The 20,336-nt window shown below is 37.9% G+C and overlaps 1 protein-coding gene across 3 annotated transcripts in view; it reads right to left on the bottom strand.

The window, feature by feature from the left end:
- LOC119616621 overlaps window positions 1–17,720 on the bottom strand; it is a 33,340-nt gene extending 15,620 nt beyond the window's left edge. Inside the window, exons 1-5 of one of the 3 annotated variants that reach the window (XM_037973073.1) lie at window positions 17,567–17,720; window positions 8,991–9,099; window positions 8,730–8,849; window positions 6,444–6,522; window positions 2,734–2,775 (exon numbers count right to left, since the gene is read on the bottom strand). In XM_037973073.1, coding sequence (XP_037829001.1) covers window positions 2,734–2,775; window positions 6,444–6,522; window positions 8,730–8,849; window positions 8,991–9,099; window positions 17,567–17,601 — 385 coding nt within the window. In that variant the 5' untranslated portion in view covers window positions 17,602–17,720. Of the gene's footprint in view, window positions 1–367; window positions 2,776–6,443; window positions 6,523–8,729; window positions 8,850–8,990; window positions 9,100–11,424; window positions 11,735–17,566 lie in introns of those variants that run through there. The other 2 variants (XM_037973071.1, XM_037973072.1) reach the window with 2 other exon arrangements.
- Between the last annotated feature and the right edge of the window lie 2,616 nt (window positions 17,721–20,336).

Below are 20,336 nucleotides of genomic sequence, written 5' to 3' on the forward strand. Positions count from 1 at the left end.
TGTCTGTCTGTCTGTCTGTCTGTCTGTCTGTCTGTCTGTCTGTCTGTCTGCCTATCTAAATTGGGCAACTAGAACATAACATTCATAGATAACATTAATACATGCTATTATACAAGCAAGCCTTTTTCTGTTTTAATTTTTTTATTTCTTTTTTATTTTAGCAGAATGGATATTGCACACCTTGAGTAAAATGTAAAACAGTAAGCTTCATGAACTGACTCCCAGACTATTTTCCTTTTTCCGTTTCCAAACAAGACAGTTGAGGCTTCTATCTGTAGCAAGAGGAAAGAAAGGTAAACCTTACTTTGCTACTGTTTTACGATCTCGTTAAAAGGGTAAACCAGATAAAATTGATCAAGCAACAATATTTAGATTACTTAATTTATTCAGTCTTTTTATTTATCAGATCCCAACAGCTGGGGGGGATTTTGTTCTTACAGGGAATCTGAAACATAACACATTACCAATATAAAAGAAACTTAATTTGCCTTTTAAGATTTTATTACAAAATGAAAGTCATTCCAAAAGCAATCAACAAACAATAAAATCAACTCAGCAAAAGTAAAATTAACACTGAAAACTTCAGAATAATATTATGAATGTAGCACTAAGTGATTACTGTGATTTATCTGAACTGGATATAAACAGTTATCTTTACTTCACATAGATTGAACAAAAATAACACTGAAGCCAGAATTACCCCATTATGATCTGAAGGAAGACTTTGATCATAAGTTTATTTAAAACATAAGAATCTTTTGAACAGGATGTTTGGAATTAGCATATATGTTTAGGTTTTACATGCGCAAGAATTTTGACAGTTTAGACTATTTTGATAAATAGCTCATTTTGGAATTTAGGTCAGAAGAATGTTATTAATTCTGCCAGATTGTCAAATTAATCTAAGGAAGTACCAGATTAGAAATAAGTATTAGATTATAAACTTGCGTTAGCTTTAAAGTTCATAACCAGACCAACATTGCTTTTCTCATCACCAGGAAGGAAAGTTTAAGGTGCCTAACTGTGGTACAGCTGGATTGGGGTAGGCCTTCCATAGAAACGATGCCATGCAGATTTAGGTTTTCTGATCAGGCTCATGAAAGGATGGCATGAAACCTGAGAGTCAAATGAGGACCAGCTGAGGTCAACAGCTTGTCTGGAAGGCAACCCAGGAATGTTAAGGTGTTAGCGTTGAGGAAGGTCAACGCTATCACCTTATGCTATCAGCTGATGGAATCAGTGACGTGCATCTGGAGCAATTTTTTAACTGGACATATTTCTTAAAGCTACAAATGGTCCTTTCGGACCTTTGTTAAAGTTTTCTTTTTCTACTGAAGGACTTTTACAAATAAAGCTAGAGAAAATGTAAGTTTAAAACTTAGGTAATATACAATAAGACAAAAGGAAGGGCCCATACGAAGGCGAAGACAAAAATTAACTGAATTAACAATAACAGCTGTTTTCAAAATGAGATATCAAGCCATAGACACTCAAATTCCTGACAAAATGTCAGCAACCTTGAGGTCTGCACAGCGTCCTCCTATTCAAAAGAGGTTCTAGTGACAATTGTGGACACTACTCTGTAATGACAAAATGGAATAGAGTTTGTCAAATCATTTGATGCATTTGTTATTAGATAAACGTGCACATAAAAACCATCAACATTCATGTTTCACATTTCAAAAGGTTTCACAATCAAATAAACAGATTTCATCTTTACATAAATTGTGTTTTTTATGAGTCTAAGAAAAAGCATAAAAACAATCTCTACGAGTGGGAAGCCTCAGATTGTAAACACTTATCCAAACAAGGCCACCAAGGACTCAATCCTCACAGAATGAACTTGATAACTAAAGGTCTTTGTTGTTGTTTTTTACTTTTAGTATTCAAGTAAAGGGCTGCACAATTATTTTTATCACAAGGAGCATTCAGGTTTCTTACTATCAAATTTATATTTGAATTAATATAAAGCAATGGTAACTATTTTCATATTAGAATTGTATGACTGATAAAGCTTCACTAATTAAAAGATGGATTACAGAAAGATAAATTCTCTAAGTCATCTTTTTAAAAAAATCAACCCTTCTTAAAGTTAAAGATGGTGTTTTACATATATAAACCAAAGTCATTCTTTAATTTAATGCCTTGTCTTTTTATTACAACATGTATTTTCTGCTGTTAACACAGGCTTTTCATCACCATCAGAAGTGACTCGCACATGCATCTTAATTTAAATATCAGTCAATATGTGATATTAGCTGATATGGCATTGTTCTGAGAGGGCATTGACAGTAGACCTTTCTGACCAAGGTCTACTGACAGGGAATTGATTAAAATCATTTTTTTTTAAAAAAAAACAGCGAAGAGATTTGTATTTTAAAAAACACTTATAAAGTTAAATATGCTGGAAGATTAGATTAGAAAATCTGACAAATGATACCAAAAATGTCTTCCATCACCTTGCTTTTAAATACTTTCATCTTAAAATGTATTAACTATATAAAAACAATAGAAATTGCCCAAAATAACAGCAGTGAATGTCAAACTAATTAGTTTTTTAAAGAACATTATAGGTATTTATTCTACATATTTTAACAACATACTTTGGTAATAAGGACAAACACAAATTCTTATCTATAATTATTCTGGTTATGTAGTGATGGTCTCTGAAGATTGTAAAGTTTTAGTCAATAGTACAGTTAGCAGAGGAGCGCTGTGTGCACAGGAACTCACTGGTGACCTCTTTATAACCTCTGGACTCGGTAAGACGACTTCCTGTTCAACAACAGACAAAAGAAACATTTGGAATAAGTATTTCTCAAAAGAAAAACAGTAAAATAATCACAGAAAGAAAGCTGGTGAATTTTATGCAAAGGCAGATTAGGGTGATTGTACATGAAACAATAATAAAGGTGTAAATGTTAATGTTATATATTTACTTGAAAGAAACTTCGATATTCTCTAATGTTGGAAAATATTAAGCTTTTGAGAAATAAGTTAAATTTGCCATGAATAAATACACAATTGTATGAGAATAAAACAGGATTTTTTAAAATATTGTAGTTAGAAAATTGTTTGGAAAAGAAAAAGTCAAAACTTTCAGGAATAAAGATCTAAATGTATTTAAAAAAGAAGGTCCAAGAAAAAAAACAAACTGTTTTTGACCAGTAGAGCTTATTGCCTGGACACTTCCTGTTAATTACAGTACATCAGGCTCAAGATTAACCAATCACTCTTCTTTTTTTTCAGCTGTTCCCTTTTCAGGGGTAGCTACTGCAAGACTTCCTCCTCCATCGAACTTTGTCTTCTGCAACCTCTGTCCTCACTCCAACTACCTTCATGTCCTCTCTAATGGCATCCATATATCTCCTCTTTGTCCTTTTCCTGGCATCTGTATCTCTAACATCCTTCTACCAATATACCTGCTGTCCCTCCTCTGCACATGTCCAAACCATCTCGTCTGTGTGGTGATTTGGCTTTTCCCTGGGTTTTGTTTATGTTTTATTTTGATTTGAGTTCTTTGGTTTTTGTTTTGTTTCTATTGTGTTTCGGTTGGATTCTTTTCATGTTCATGTTCATTTTCACTCTCCCCCAGTCATTCACTTGTCTGTCAGCCACGCCCATCTACACCTGTCCCGACTCTGAAATCATTCCACCTGTTCCCACTCACCTCGTTATCCTCAGTGTTAAAAACCCGGTCACTCTTCCCATACCTTGCTGGTCCATTGTTTGATGTCTATTGTTTGTCAATTGTTACTGGTTGTTTGTTTCCGTCCTGCTTGTTCCCGGTCCTGTTCATGTTAGTTTTTAGTTTGTTCTTTATTTGTTTTGCTGCCACGTCAGCTTTTGTTTTGTTTTTCTTTATTTAATAAATTAGTTTAGTTCTTTTGCCATGAGTCTGCGCTCTGGGTTCTTTTCTGTGTCATCCGATCGTGACAGTCTGGCCTCTCTAACTTTATCTCCCAGTCTTTCAACCTGTGCTGTACCTCTGATGACCTCATTCCTAATCCTATCCATCCTTTCCACTCCCAAGGAGAACCTCAACATCTTCAGCTCTGCCACTTCCAGTTTTGTCTCCTGTCTTTTTGTCCGTCTCACTGTCTCCAAACTATAAAACATAGCTGCTCTCACCACTGTCTTGTAAACTTTTCCTTTGACCTTTGCTGCCACCCTTTTGTCACAAATCCCTCCTGAAACTTTTCTCCATCCACTCCTCCTGCCTGGACTCTCTTCTTCACTTCTTTACCACACTCCCTGTTTTCCTGGACAGTCGACCCAAAGTACTTGAAGTCCTGCACCTTTGTGACCTCTGCTCCTTGTAGCCTCACTGTCCCACCTGCCTCCCTCTCATTCACACACAGGTACTGCGGCTGACTTTCATCCTTCGTCCTTCAAGTGCATACCTCCACCTCTCCAAGTTCTCTTCCACCTGTTACCTCTTCTCATCACAGATCACAATGTCATCTGAAAACATCATTGTCCATAAGGATTCCTGTCTGACCTCATCCTTTAGTCTGTCCTTCACCAGAGCAAACAAGAAGGGGCTAAGAGCCGATCCTTGATGCACTCCCACCTCCACATTGAAGCTGTCTGTCACTCCTACAGCCCACCTCACCACTGTCCTGCTGTCCTCACACATGTCCTGTACCAGTCTAACATACTTCTCTGCCACTCAAGATTTCCTCATACAACACCACAGCTCCTCCCTTGGCACCCTGTCATATGGTTTTTCTAGATCCACAAAGACACAATGAAGTTCTTTCTGACCCTGTCTGTACGTCTCCATTAGCATCCTCAAAGCAAAGATGGCATCTGTGGAGCTCTTTCTTGGCATAAAACCATCCTGCTGCTCACAAATAGTCACCTCTTGTCAAAGTTTAGCTTCCACAACTCTGTCCCAGATCTTCACTGTGTGGCTCATCAACTTTATCCCCTGTAGTTGCTACAACTCTCTACATCACCCTTGTTCTTAAAAATTGGTACCAGCACACTTCTCCATTCCTCAGGCATTTTCTCACTCTCAAAAATGCTATTGAATAACTGGCAAAAACCTCACTGCCATCTCTCCTAGACATTTCCATACCTCCACTGGTATGTCATCAGGTTCAACTGCCTTCCCCTTCTTAATCCTCTTTGATACTTTCCAAACTTCATCCTCTCTAATCTTTTCCACTTCCTGGTCCACACTATCTATGACTGCTACTCTTCCTTCCTTTTCATTTTCTTTATTCATCAGCTCCTCAAAGTACTCCCTCTATCTTCCCATCACACTCTCCTGTCTTGTTAGAACATTACAATTTCTATCTTTCTATCTCCTCAGTTGTGAGGAGCTCCTCACAACTGCCTTTACTCTTTTTCTCTTCATCACCACAACATTTATCCTACATGCCACCATCAGATGCTGTCTGGCCACGCTCTCCCCTGCCACAACCTTACAGTTCACAATCTCCCTCAGGTTACCTCTTCTACACAGAATGTAGTCTGCCTCCGTACTCTGCCTCCACTCTTATTGGTCACCCTGTCTTCCTCCCTCTTTTGGAAATAAATGTTGACTACAACCATTTCCATCCTCTTGACAAAATCTACCACCATCTGTCCTTCCTGGTTCCTTTCCTTGACACCAAACCTGCCCATCACCTCCTCATCTCCTCCGTTTCCTTCACCAGCATGTCCATTCAGATCACTGTCTCCTCCCTAAGACTACTCTCCAACACTTCACTGAGATCCTTCCAGAATTTTTCTTTCTCTTCTTCATCACATCCAACCTGTGGAGCGTAACGACTGACAACATTCAGCATCAGACCTTCTACTTCTACCTTCAGACACATCACCCTGTCTGACACTCTTTCACCTCAACTACATTCCTTGCTAACTCCTCCTTCAGGGCCAGCCCTACTCCATTTCTCTTCCTATCCACACAATGGTAAAACAGCTTCAACCCTTCCCCAATGCTGCGAGTCTTGCTGCCCTTCCACTTTGTCTCTTACACACATAATACATCTACATTCCTCCTCTGCATGATGTCAGCCAGCTCTCTACCTTTGCCTGTCATTGTCCCTACATTTAGAGTTGCTACCCTCATTCCTACAGTCTTGACTTTCCTTTTCTCCCTCTGTCTCCTGGAACATTTCCTCCTCATGGTCTCCGACTAACAGTAGCACATATTCCACCTGCACCCTGTTTGTCAACAGCATAGATGGCGGTCGTTGTAAACCCTGGCCCAGACCGATTCGGTATGATGCTGCTTGGATGAACTTGCATGTTAGTTTTAGCAAAAGTGTTTTACTTTGTATGCCCTTCCTGACACAACCCTCAACATTTACCCAGGCTTGGGACCGGCACAAGAGATACACTGGTTTGTGCTCCCTAGTGGCTGATTTCAAGGTTAACCAATCAGTAGATTAATAAGTAAATGGTTTTACAACATTGTCACTCAGTCTTACCTTCCATGAGATTGTAAAGGTTGCAGTAGTTTGTGCCGTGATCCTTAATCACATGCCAGGTCTCAGAGACGGACATAGCCTAGAGACAACATTTACAAACAAGGATTACAACCAGAATTATGTCTAATACTCATGCTGAATTTCATGTTCAATGTTTTTTATTGTTGTTTATTGTATTGTTGTGTTCTGGGTTAAAATTTCATAAACCAGTTACAAAAAATGAGATATTAGGTGCTTTTTTATTATTTTATGGAAAATGCTACATTGAAAACCTTTCTTAAAAAAGCAGTTCATTTCTTTCTTTAGTACTCAAACTTTTGTAATCCCTAGCAACATTTTGCACCATTCATGTAAGGCCTCCCTAAGGCTTCATTCATTAAATATTGCAAAAAAAGACTCATTGAAAAAAATACGTGTTCATTTTCAGGTAAATGTGTCCAACTGGAGCCACACATATGCCTATGTGAAAAGAGCAAAAGTAACTTCTAAAATAGCAGAGTGTAACATTTTTATTTTTGAAGAAAACAAAAATTTCTTTAGTTAGGTAATATATGATGCAGTGATATTTACTGTGTTAGTAAATGCTGTATAAAAGGTTTATCTAAGACCACCCAGCTGAACCCTGTCAGACACACAGCTGTTAAAATACAGATGATGTTTGAACTGGTTGCAGATTTATAAACTTTTCTTTCATTCATAATTTGTATATAAATGTTTCTTCAGCTTTGTATTTGGAGATAGCATGATGGTGTGGTGGGTAGCACAGCTGCTTTACAAAAATGAGGAGGCCCTTTTTGAATCTTGGCTGGGGGATTAATTTATGGAGTTTAAATTCTCATTTAACTATGGATTCATTTATTCAACCACCCGGCCGTTCATTTATTCATCTATCACCACTACTTTCTTCTTTAGCTTGTCAACCACCACACTGTCTGTTTAGTTAACACTAATTAACAGATTTTGATGAAATTTCTAGGGGTTGGAGTTGTCATAAAAATATTGGGGTTGTCACAAAAGGCTCTATTGAGCCTATGTTCAACAGAAGAAAAACGTGATAGTTTTTAAACTTTGTATGCCAATAATTAAACAACTAAAGCATGATTAAAATAAATCAATAATAAATACCTATATTAATAAAAGATTGCAATAAATAGGAAGAACAGTAAATGGTAGAATTTATTTAACTCAGTCTTTAAAAAAAGGAGTTGTTCCTTTCCACCGTCACCAATCTGTTGCTTAAGATGTGAGATTGTGATGAAGTGAAGATTTGATGCAATCTGCTGTTCTCTTAGATAACTTTTACTAATTGGTATTTTAAAATGTATATGAATGTTTTGTACAGTGCCCTGTGATGAAGTTTGTTGTAAATTTGCACTATACAAATAACCTGAATTGAATTGAATCTGTAACCAGTCCAGCTTTGCTGTTTTTGGTTGTCTTCCCCCCCAATGGTCATAGATTCACTTCACTCCCTGTTAGCCAAGTAACTCTCACCTGAAGTTAATTTCTAATCATCTCAGCTGTTCTGACGCAGAAATCAAGCCTCTCAGCAGATATAAACTCACCTGGTTGATCCCGGGTTTTTTTTTTTGTCACCCCTGTGATTTTTGTTTCATTTGTCAAAGAATCCTGTGGATTTTTATCTGTCTGCCTAGCTGTCACCTGCTGCCTGCATTCTTGGGTCCTCTCACAATAAACCCTCAACAATTATTCCACTGTCTTTGAAACCATGACCCTCCAACGCCATCCCTGTAACCTCGTTTTTGTACCCCCATCCTTCTAACCTCATTCTTTTAACTGCTTGAATGGTTTGATCTTATTGTGCCTAATTTTTCACTTGATTGTACTTTTGAAGATGTGATATTAAAGTCAGCCTTGTAAGGTTTGCACAAGTTTGTTACTTATGATCCTGGAGCTCAGCAAGCTCACCTTTTCACCCCCGTTAATTAATATTTATTTACGTTTGTGGTTGTTTTTGAATAAAATACTTTTTTACATTATCTTCTGTCAGCTTTACGTTGTAGCTTACATTCTTGGTGAGAACAGGCAAAAAGCTTTATAACATCCATCCATCCATCCATCCATTTTCTTTACCCGCTTCTCCATTCCGGGTCGCGGGGAGCTGGTGCCTATCCCCAGCAGTCAAACTTTATAACATGAAATTGAGAATTTCCAAGGCATGCAAAAAATTAGAAAAGGGTGCTACTGAGAGTATTATTATTTAGGGAGTAATTGAACACAAAAAAAATTTGCTAAATCAGCTGTGACCTGAGAGTAAGAACTTGCCGAAACATGACAGCAGGCGAAGAAGTTATAGGAGACCAGGTGAAAGGTGATGTCGTCCACAGAGCCCTTTTCTGGACTGGTGTGCTGGGCAGCTATGAAGTGGACAGAAGCAGAATGCAGCTGTAGGCACAGAAAACTTTTAGTTAGTTTATGTTTATACACTGACTCAGAAAGACGAGTTGTTGTGACAATGTGTTGTGTTCCCACTTATCATCTCCACTCCCCCCAAAAATATGGTAATAGATAAATAAACCCACACACCTTGTAGAGACACCTTTGACCTCTTGTTGTGCAGCTGGACATCGTCCTCCATTTGTTAATTTGTGAAACCAATGAGTCATAAACTGACTCACATGGTATCCCGAAGTACCTGTAAAAAATAAAATAAAATAAGCACAACATTTTAAATCAGATGTCTCCATCTAGTGGACACTGGGTTTAATTACTGTTCTCTGTTGTCTTACAGCAGTGGTAGCCAATCCTGGTCCTCGAGGGCCACCATCCTGCATGTTTTCCTTGTTTCTCTGCTCCAACACACCTGATTTGAATCAATAAGTGATTAACAGGCTTCTGCAGAACATGAAGAGGTGATTTAACCTCTGAATCAGGTGTGTTGGAGCAGAGAAACAAGTAAAACATGCAGGATAGTGGCCCTCAAGGACCAGGATTAGCCACCCCTGTCTTACAGCAACAACACAGACATATATATACACGTCTACAACGGCTATGCAGCAACAAGGAAGTAGGTTCAAATCTCAGCTGGTCTATTTTTGTGTGGCCTTTGCATCTTCTTCCTGCTTGTTTGCTTTCATTGGTTCTCTTTGCATAGTGTGGTTTCTTTTCACAGTCAAAAAACATAAAGTTTTGGTTCATTTGCAATTCTAAATTAATTTTAGAAGTGTGTATAATTGGTTGTTATCACCTACTGCCAAAGGTAAAATCTGAAATTCCCAACATGCACCCTGAGGCAAGTTACACCACCCGTACACACACATGCACAGGTCAATTTAAATCCCCAAATTAGGTGAACATTTTTAACTTGTTCAAAATGTAAAAAAAAAATAAAAACAAAGCAACTGGACTTCTGTTGACGTGGTTGTCCTGATGAAAATCCATGATGCACACAGAAAGTATTCAAACTCCACACAGAAAAGCTCAGGTCAGATTCAGATCAGTCTTTGTTTTTTCTTTTTGTGAAGCAACAGCAAGTTGGTGACATATTTAGGGTTAGGTGCAGTTTTCCACTGAATTATTGATTCTTTCAGTAATAAATAAATTGTGGAAAGGCCAAATAACTGTCTGTTATACCACAGTCTGCAACTGTGGCTCTTTGGTTCCTTTGTAGTGGCTCTTTGTAATTTTGACCAAAAATAACATGGCAGGAATTATCATAATTATGTGATATGCAAAATTATGGCAGGTCAATTGGAATACAATGAGAATTAAAAAAAAAAACAACTGTGCTTTTGATCAAAAAATAAAAGTTTAAATAAGTGAAGGACTGTTTTTTAAAGGAAATTTAGTAACACAATTAACAATCCAACAAGCTGTCCTAATTCTTACAATAATCTACAGTATTTCAATGTGGAAACCTATGCATTTTTACATATGTTAAGTATATATATAATATTATATTATGTATATTGTTAATATAAAACAATGTGTATATATAATATACACATTGTTATTTGAAATATGCAGACCTCACATACTGTAGGTCTGCATATTTCAGTGTTTAAACTTTATCATAGGATATAGGGAACAAAATGTTCTTTTTCTCTTTTAAGAAGTGCTTGTTTTTGTCCTAACATGTAAAAATGTCAATAGTTCTTTCTTTACAGAATGTAACATATTATTTTTTCTAATTTGTGTTTATATAAAATGTATTAATGAGTTGTGTTATCTTTGTTCTTTGTTTAGGTTTTGCAGCTCTGGAGAATGGGCAGTGGCTCCTCTGATTGTAGAAGTTGTTGACCTCGGCTTTAGTTGGTCATGTTTTATCTAACCCAACCACTGAGTTAAGATGACAAGCTAATTATACAAGGTAGTCAAGATATAGTTTCATTAGAACAAGACATTTCCTTCAATTACATTGTTTTTCTTCCCTAATGTTAAATGTTTATTCCAAGATAACAATGTCAGTATTCATCTAGCTCAAGCTGTGAAATATCCATCCATCGAGCATGGCACATAATGATAGCCCTGTTTTATACCAGAGATGTTGACTTGTATGAGTGGGACAAAGGCTTTAGTTCCAAAGGGCTCTATTCCACTTCAAAATTATGAAATGCTCTAAATTTTTCTATTAACTATACATGATTGTGTTGAAAACTGATTTAAATATAAAAAGTACTGTGTTGCTACAACTGTGTGCTGGAACCAAAGATGATGTTTGTCTAATAAATTATTAGTGACATCTTTTTGTAGGACAATGTGACACAAAACAAAGTGACGAACCAAAATAAGTGACATAACCAGTATATGCAGACATAAATGATAATGCATTGACAGCATGATTTATAAATAATAACTCACCAGATGCAGAAAAATACTTTAAACAAGCACTTGTCAGAGGATATGTCAAGACTTACAAGAGCTGATCAAAACCAACAGATAAGAAAAAAACATTCACTTTTTCCAGGGAAAAACATAATACTTAACATAATCAAAACAGGTACAAAAACATGGATCATACCATTCCACTTTGCATTGTGCATGAAGAGGTCCAGCACCACTAAACTCATGTGGTCCAATTGTCAAAAAAACTGCAAGGATCCAACAAACTGAATGCATTCTGCTCCAAAATGTACAAAAAAGTTCAGTCTAGATTCAAAAGATGTTATATCTACTAGCTCAGAAACCAAAAAGAGAGACAATCACAAGATCATCATGTGCTTTTCTGAAAAGGAAACAGTCTAAATTAAATTTACTTCTGAAAACAGTACAACAAACAGAGGCTGCACAGTGGTTTATTGAGACATTGACAAGAGGACAAGAGACTGGGAGACAGTTTGAGACCAACAGCTACCCCTTACCTGTCTTAGATTCACAACATTACTGTCGTTTTAACTTTCAGCAATTCAAGAAAGCATACGGTTTAGGTTGTATTTTATACTAAATGATACCACACCAACATCATCTCAGTATCTGCAAATTGACTAAGTTATAGACATTTTTTGTGTTTTTAAGGTCAGCTAGCTGTTGCTGCTTTTTTGAATGAGGTTGACACCAAATGTTATTTGTAGCTGTGGAATCAGTGATTATTTTCTGTAAGTTTTATTAAAATGGACGGGTGGAATTTGAGCTGGTGGTAGATGAGGGCAGGAGCGTGCTGATTCCCAGTGTTGTAAACTGACTCTTAAAATATAGAATTCCCACTTTGCAGGCTGGAAAAGAAAAAAAAACTTGGTGTGTGAGGTTGAGTAATGCCAACTAGACCTTGTTGAGCCTCAAACATACAGATATTATTGGCTCAGAAACTCAAGTCCTGAAGAGGGACTGGAGCTGCCCAGGGGGAGAGGTGTTGGGCAGGTGTGGGATACTCAACTTTTTTTCCTGGTTAGTGAAAGGGTAACCTCTCTGCACCTTTGAGTGGTAAATGTAACGTTTTGTTGATTGTTGGAACCAGAATGCAGGCAGGCTCAAAGAAAATCCAAAGTAACTGATTTATTAAAAAAAAAAAAAAAGGCTGATTTGGTAGCAAACAAAAGCCTTACTTAAACAAAGCTCACTAAAACAGCAGAATACATGGAATACAAAGAGGGAAACAAAAAGAGCAGACTTGAATGAGGTAAGAACAAACACGTCAGACATAATGAATCAGCGGCGTTAGGATAGAAAAAGAACTGAATATAAAAGCTGGGCTGACAAAGGAAGTGAAAACAGATGAGTGATTACCAATTAGGGACAGGTGCAGATGGGTGTGGCAGGCTGACTGGAAAACTACTGACCTGAAGGTGGGTGAATAGTGGCACAGGGAACTGATCACTGATCACACAGAAACACAAGACAGAATCACAAAAGCAGATCACACAGAACTGTAGAAACACAAGAGTGACAAGAACACAGAACCCAAGAAGCAGACAGAATGCATAGAAACACAATAACCATGAAAACAGGCTGAACTACAAGAATCAAATACATAAAAATAACTAAAAAAACTCAAATCCTGACAGCGAAAGGGACAGTTCTGCTCATGCACCTAACAGCAGTTACATGGAAAGGTAAAATATGAAAGAACAGCCTACACAACCTGAATAAAAGTGGTGTTATATTGATGGACCTCAGCGATAGGCATGGGCTGTCCATTTTCATGCCTAGGGTGGTCCAAAAGTGTATTTGGTACCAGAACACCTTGAGTCAAAAATCAATGGTTGAGTTCATAAAGTTATAATAAGTCCTTTGGCCCTATGTCTTGGATACTCAAGAGAAGAGAGGGACAGAGCTGTTAACTGATCATCACCTGGTGGTCTGTTGAATCTGGTGGCAACAAAGGTCTGACAGACAAACCTGGTAAATCCAAATGAGTCATGAAGGTGAGTTGGGAACATCTGGCAGAAGCCCCTACTCACAGAATTTTCAACTTACATCTCCCACATAATTTTTCCCATGGTAGAAGTAAGGGGCGTGGAGTCTGTTGATGGACACTGGCTGTACTGGAATCCATTAAACTGTCCCTCAGGACTCCTAAAGCAGCTAACGGCTACCTACTTGCTAAAAAGACAGCAACTTCAGTGGCCACAGAAACTAAAAATCATAAGAGAGACAAAGGAGAAGGTCGTGGAGAAGATCTTTCTGGCAAACCATCCAGAGCCTCAGAAAATAAAAACATGGTTCATCCAAGGCTGTACTTGTACTTTGGTCTCCTCCTGATCAGAAGATCAGACTTTCTAAAGAGCTGCAGTCTTTAACAGACTGAAAAGTATGGACAAGCTAAACTTTGCAGCTGCTTCTGTTGCAGATGGACCTTTGGGAGTTTCCCTTTCCAGAACAAATTAACTACAGTGTGATTTACTGGGGATCATTTCCCGACTGGCTCATATTTCCATAAGTCTAGTGTTTGATTAGTGATGTGATGTTGCTGCAAAAAGGAGGAGCTGCAAAGAGCAGAAGATAGAGGAGAGAATTTTTCCAACTGAAATGACTGAGGAAGATGTGATCAGTACATGTTGATTGTCCAAACTCGCTTTTAATAATGAAGCTTTTGTTCCAAAGTCAGGATGAAGAAGCATCCAGAGAAATCGCATCACTGTAGTCTAATAGAGAGAAGTGAGCAGAACAGTGGTTTTCTCTGATAAGAAACTGCTTTAGTGAAAGCAATTCCATTTTCGTCAAAGTTTTTTCTTTTGTTGAACCTATTTTAGGTCCTGAACTGAACCTTTTCTTCCCAGTGTTTGGAAACAAACAAAAAACACACACCAAGTGATGCTTTAATGTTACACTTTAAATTTTCCTTCCTTGTGTCACTATTTGGTATTTTACCTACATAGACAGACGTGTTTCCTTTAAAGTAGCAATGTCTTCTCTATGATACTGTCTACTCTTTGTGCACACATCTTCTGGGTTATGTGTGTAACATGGACACAGAATAACTAACTGGAGTTGTTTTCTAGCTCCACCTATTGGATACACTAACAAACTAACAGCATAACATCCGCAAACATTTGACTTCACAGACCACCTGATTTTCATCTCTGCCCCCCACACATTGCTCCCAATATATAAATTGGGCATGACTCTCAGCCACTACCACACCAAACTTTAAATCAATATCTGCAAAACTTACTGAGTTATAGCCATTTTTATCATTGATAATTTTGCTTAGTGGTGTCTGCCCTCTTGAATTGTATTGACTCCAAAGGTTAATGAGATGTAGCTGTACATCCAATGATTACTTTGTGAGAGTTGTATTAAATTCTACCACTAGTTCATGAGATATTTTGCAAGCAGAAAGATCCCAACCTTGACTTAGTTCCACCGCCATGTCACTCAGGGAGAGACCACACTCAAAGTCCACAAGCTCCAGAACACCAAGACAATGCTGTCAATGAGTCAGACTCCGAGTGGCCAGAAGCTAACATGTGATGCAGTTCTGGAGGTGCCGTCAAAGTCTACCAAACATGGACTCTGAATGATATGGAGGATGCCATGAAATACCTGCCAGAACTGGTGCAAAATGAACATATATTCTCCAATAAACTGTTGGCCTGTCTCAAATAGTTCAGACCCAAAATGACTGGACTGTCTCTGGGATGTGTGTACTGGGATGAAAGTAAAGCAGCTGCTCGGGTTTGTTTGTCAAATACACAAAATGACTTGTCTAATGATTGTTGTCCTCATGACACTTTGACAAAGGCAAAAAATGACTCATGGCAAGATCTGGGTCAGTGGGTTTCTGAATGCTTTGCTCTGACTGACTGGCAGTTTACAGAAAGGGATCCCCAAACAATGTACAGTAAAACTGGTAATCTACACAAAACGTTTGTTTCAGTTGTCTGTCATTCTAAAAATCAACATTTACCAGGTAAAAAATCAAATGTTAGCTTACTTCAGATTCTCCTGAACTGGCTGGACGACCTATACCCAGCTAGAAAAAAAATGAGAGCGAAAAAAAATGTTGTAGACTGTTATTAGGATGGCCGGGTATAAAGCATGAGTGAGCATGTTGCGCACAACAACAGCTAATATAGTAGCTGGTCGCGCTGCTGTCAATGTTACAGACAGAGAAGAAGAAGAAGGGCCAGGCCCCCTTTAAAATATGCAAGAGAAGAGCACAGGGAGTTGCTGCCTTGTGAGAGAGAGAGTGGGAGAAATCCTAACAGGATGATTAAATCCTCCTTGTAAACCTGCCTGGTTTGGTTCAGTGGCTACAGAGTCAACAAGGGTTCATCCAAAATAAGATGTTTTAGAACTGATTGGTGACTTTTAATTTATATTTTCAGAGCTGGTTATGAGTTGTTTTGGTAGTTTATTATTGAGATTTGTGAGCATAGCCTTAAGTAGGTTTAGGTGTGTTTGTCTGCTCATTTTGGACAAATGAAAGTCCCTCAGAGGAAACTCAGTTAAGTAGGAGCTGAGAATGATGAGGAGGGAGAGATCATCATCTGGTTAAATGTGTATTTCTTCTGCTCTATGAACTTGAAGCTCTAAATAAAAATAATTATTTTGCTAAAAATAGAATTTTTGGCATTTCCTCAGCTGAGGAGAATAGTTAAATAATAATAAAAAAAACATTAATATTTATACTAAAATTATACAAGGTGGCTCCAGTTTCTCATCAAAAACCAACCAACTTCTAAAGAGTAATTGGAACAAAAAATATATTTATTTTGTTAAATCGTAAACTTCAAGTTTGTTATATGTTCAAATGTTTTTGGAGGGGACTGTGATTATAATATGTCTCTGTTGTAGGGTAGTGTGTATAAGTCTTGTGCACAACATACGCACACTCACTTATATTAGTATACAACCCCTCACCACCAGTTTTAGTACTCTGTTACTACTACTATTACTTTAGTTGTTTTTTTACTCTTAGGAAATTCAAACAAAAGTGTGGAGAGACACATTCCTGCTGTTACACTTGGATTTTATTGTATAAATAAGCAAAAATAAATAAAACCGTAACTGTCACTGTTTCTTTATTTCATCTTAATAACATTGAATTCTTTTTTTAATCTCCAAGCTGGAAATGTCCCCTGGTTTAATTTTAGAAATCTGGTCACTTTAGACTATGATGTGGGTTTAATAAAGAGTGTGAAACCTCTTGTTGTTACACGCAGGTCAGACTATTGCCCAGAACAACAGAAATAGAGAGGCCGCTGAAGGAATCAAGCTGATTTTTGACTCTTTGCTGAGGGCTGGCATGATTGTACTCTGCAACGACTTGCCAAATCCCCGTGCAATTCTTTTACAAATCCCAACACTGCCACCAAATTGTTGTAGCAAAATGATAAGGGGAACAAGAACATCCAACTTGTGGATGTTTAACAATTTATTACAAAAGAAATGCCAAGCAGAGTCTTAAGTCTTAGGGATGAGATGGATCCAAGCAGTAGAATCTGTCTAACCTCAAATTGTCACAGAGTGCTCATTGAAACAAAGTTTATCAGTAAGACAAAACAACACCATGCCTTATCATAACTACAAGGCCAAATCACATAGAGGGCAGCATAACTTAACAATGAATTGTAAACAGATATGCAGTATACCTTAACCCATTATAGACAATTCTGTTACACCTAATGAAGACAGAACCTATCATTATCTTATCTTAACAGCGAATCTTATTTTTCTACAACAAAGTCCAGTTGCTTTGTTTTTACTTTTTATTTTAATTGCATGTGGGAGGATGTTATGAAGTTATATTTGGAGCAGCGAGTTGAGCGTGCGGGGAATCTGGTGTGCTCGTGCATTTTGATGCGGGTAAATTGTAAAGTGTCCTGTGTTCTCAGTTCTCTCACACTATGATCTTTAGATGTTCACTTGCTCAAGTTGGCACAATGTATGGCAGGTTGTTTTAACATATAAACAAATCACACTCATTTCTAAAATTTTATTTTTAAATATCAATAATAACATTTCTCATACTCACAACATTTTGACCAGTCACAATTTAAATTAAACATAGCTGCAGTCGGATTATTTAAAAAAAACTAAAATGTAGGACATATGCATTTCTAAAATTTTAAATATAACCAGAGGAAAAGGTTTCAAGTTTCAGTTATCCAATATCTACAGTACAATACAGGCTCTTATTTACAGGCAGTTTCACTGACATTCAAATATTTAGCATGTGACTGAAACCCAAACATTATCAACACACAGTGACAATTACTCACGTGAGAGATGGGTGGGTTAGTGATACTGGTGACATCAATGATCCTGTGATTGTGAAAGACCTAAAAATGACATTTATTCCTAGAACCTCCAACCCTTAATCAGAACTGAGAAAAGTGAAATTAAGATTTTATCATTAAAACAAACCTTTTATGATTAAACAAGGCCTTTACAGCACAATGCAACCAGACATAATGACAGGACATGGTATGTATTATATTCTACAATGATGAGGGGCGGGGAGTGGGTGTACGTTCCCCTTCTGAAGTCCACATTTAGTCTTTGTCACATTGATGCTCATGTTATTTTCCTTACACCAATCAGCAAGCTCCTCTACTTTCCTCCTATATATAGACTCACTGTTGTTGAAAACCAGTCCAACAACAGCAGTGTTATCTTAAGACTTCACAATATGACTTTCTGGATACTTTGCAGAATAATCAGATGTAAGTGTGAACAGGAGGAGGTTAAGGATACATCCTTGTGAGGAGTTGGTGTTAAGAACAATGGCAGAGGATGAGACGATGCATTTTCACAGACTGGGGTCTGCTTGTCAAGAAGTCCAAAACCCAGTTACACATTGATAGTTTCTGTCCCAGCAACAGTGGTCTATTGAATAAAATCTGACGTATAAGTCCTGAGTCACCAGGCAAATGAGGACAGGGTGGATGACTGCTGACATTCAACACATACCGGTTCTTCCTGTATACTTGTTGCTGAGGGTATGCAGTGATGTCAACTGTGTCCTAGATGTGGGCTCAAACCATCCGTTCCAGGCATTTCCTAACAATCAAGGTTATTGGACTCAAGTTACCGGGGAGTTGTGAGAACTGATAAACTGAGTTTAAACAAAGAAGTCAAAATTATTTACATAGCACATTTAAAATAGCTGCTGATAGCTAAAGTGTTATACATAAAATATGAGGAAAATAACAGCAAAGCGAGAGACCAAATAATCAAACAATAAAACAATTTTTTTTTAAATGGTGAAACACATACACAAAAAGAAAAACAATAAAATATTAAAATGATGAAAAAAATGTTAACTGTCAGGCAGTATTAAAAGCCAGTTAATACAAATGTGTTTTAAGATGAGACTTAAAAACATGAAGAGTTGGAGCCTGTCTAATATAAAAGGACAACTTGTTCCACAGTTTAGGAACTCTAATGAAAAGGTCTGATTACCTCTGTGGACCAGCCTGGACCTCTGGGCAACTAAAAAAAACCTGGCCCAGGGGGTAGGGGGGTTGTTCTCTAATTAGAGGGTTGGGGGTTTGATACCTTGTCCCTGCATCATGCTAAAGTCCTTGGACAAGACACTGGAACCCCCACTGTCCACTGGTGTATAAGTGAGAATATGAAAAGTGTTGTATATAGTGTGTAAAATATATATAAATGAATAAATTGCATAAGTGTATGGGTGAATGAGAAATTTGTAAGGGGCTTACATTAGCTGGAGAGGTTGAAAAAGTGCTATATAAACTGTGGACCATTTACCATCACCTTTGTGGACCTCAGGACAACTAATGACCTGATCCCCTGGACCTCAGGACAACTAAAAGCAGATCTCTATGGAATCTGGAGGGGACATAAGGAGGCTCTATGGGCAGGTTTTATATGTGCAAGGATTTGGACTGGTTTTATTTTATAAATAATTCACTTTGGAAGTGATTTATTAACTGGACTTATCTGTCAAAGCTATAAATGGACCTTCTAGACCTTTGTTAGACTTTTTCTTATTATGTTACTTTAATGGAAAGCTAGACAAAATGTATACTTTAAACTTTGGTTAACAAAATTATATGACAAGTTGAAAGGAAGGGACCAGCACACAGAGAGACAAAGACAAAAATGAACTGCATGAAAACAACCCAGAGACACTAAGGTCTCTCCAGCTGTTATCAAATGTGGCGAGGCATCAAAACAGCCAGACACTTAACAAGGTCAGAAACTGGTGTCTGATAAACGACTTATCTCTTTCCTGTTCAAAGAGGTTCTCTTAATAATTCTTAACAGTCTCCTGTAATTACAAAACAATATTAACATTTCTTAAACCATTTGACCAGGGGTGAATGGTACATAAAATTAATTCAACCTGGAGAGACTCACGACAAAGAGAAGCTGCAATTAAATGGTTTTATTTGACATGAATGACATAAGATATTTGGCGCTTGGACCTCGGCGGAAGACGCGAGTGTCCACAATAGCAATGCGCTTCGAGGAGAAGCTCAGGTTGAGCATTAGAGGCGTCTTCCCCGGGCCGGACACTGGTGGTGGAGGTCGAAGAGGGGAAGGAAGCTTGAGGGAGCTGGGAAACTGGGGGTGGAGAAGGGGTGGAGGTGGGCGGAAGTTTGGCCGGCGAACGGATGGGGCCATGATGGAAGTCCTTTTAAACGAAGGCTTGCTCGCTGATTGGATACACTGGAGGCGCGGTCGGATGCTGATGGGCTGAGATGGAGGCGCGGTCTGATGCTGATAGGGTGGAGTGGAGGTGCTCGACGCAGCGATTAGATGCAGGTGAGGCTGAAGCAGGTCTTCCAGTCTGAATTTACACCTAGGCTTCATTATAAGGAAATCAGCCATGATTATCATCTCTTCTCAGGATCAAAATGTAGAAATGTTTCTCAAACTTGAGGCAGTTGTTACCCAGGGGCAGATCTTCCATTGGAAAGATCTGTGATTCAGTCTGCTGTAGCATGTGAAAATATTTACAGGACCCTCATAGCACCCAACATACTTCTGAGTGTCTAAGTAAGTAATTAAAAGTGCTGT

This window comes from Kryptolebias marmoratus, linkage group LG21 (assembly GCF_001649575.2).
Source record: "Kryptolebias marmoratus isolate JLee-2015 linkage group LG21, ASM164957v2, whole genome shotgun sequence".
Taxonomy (NCBI): Eukaryota; Metazoa; Chordata; class Actinopteri; order Cyprinodontiformes; family Rivulidae; genus Kryptolebias; species Kryptolebias marmoratus.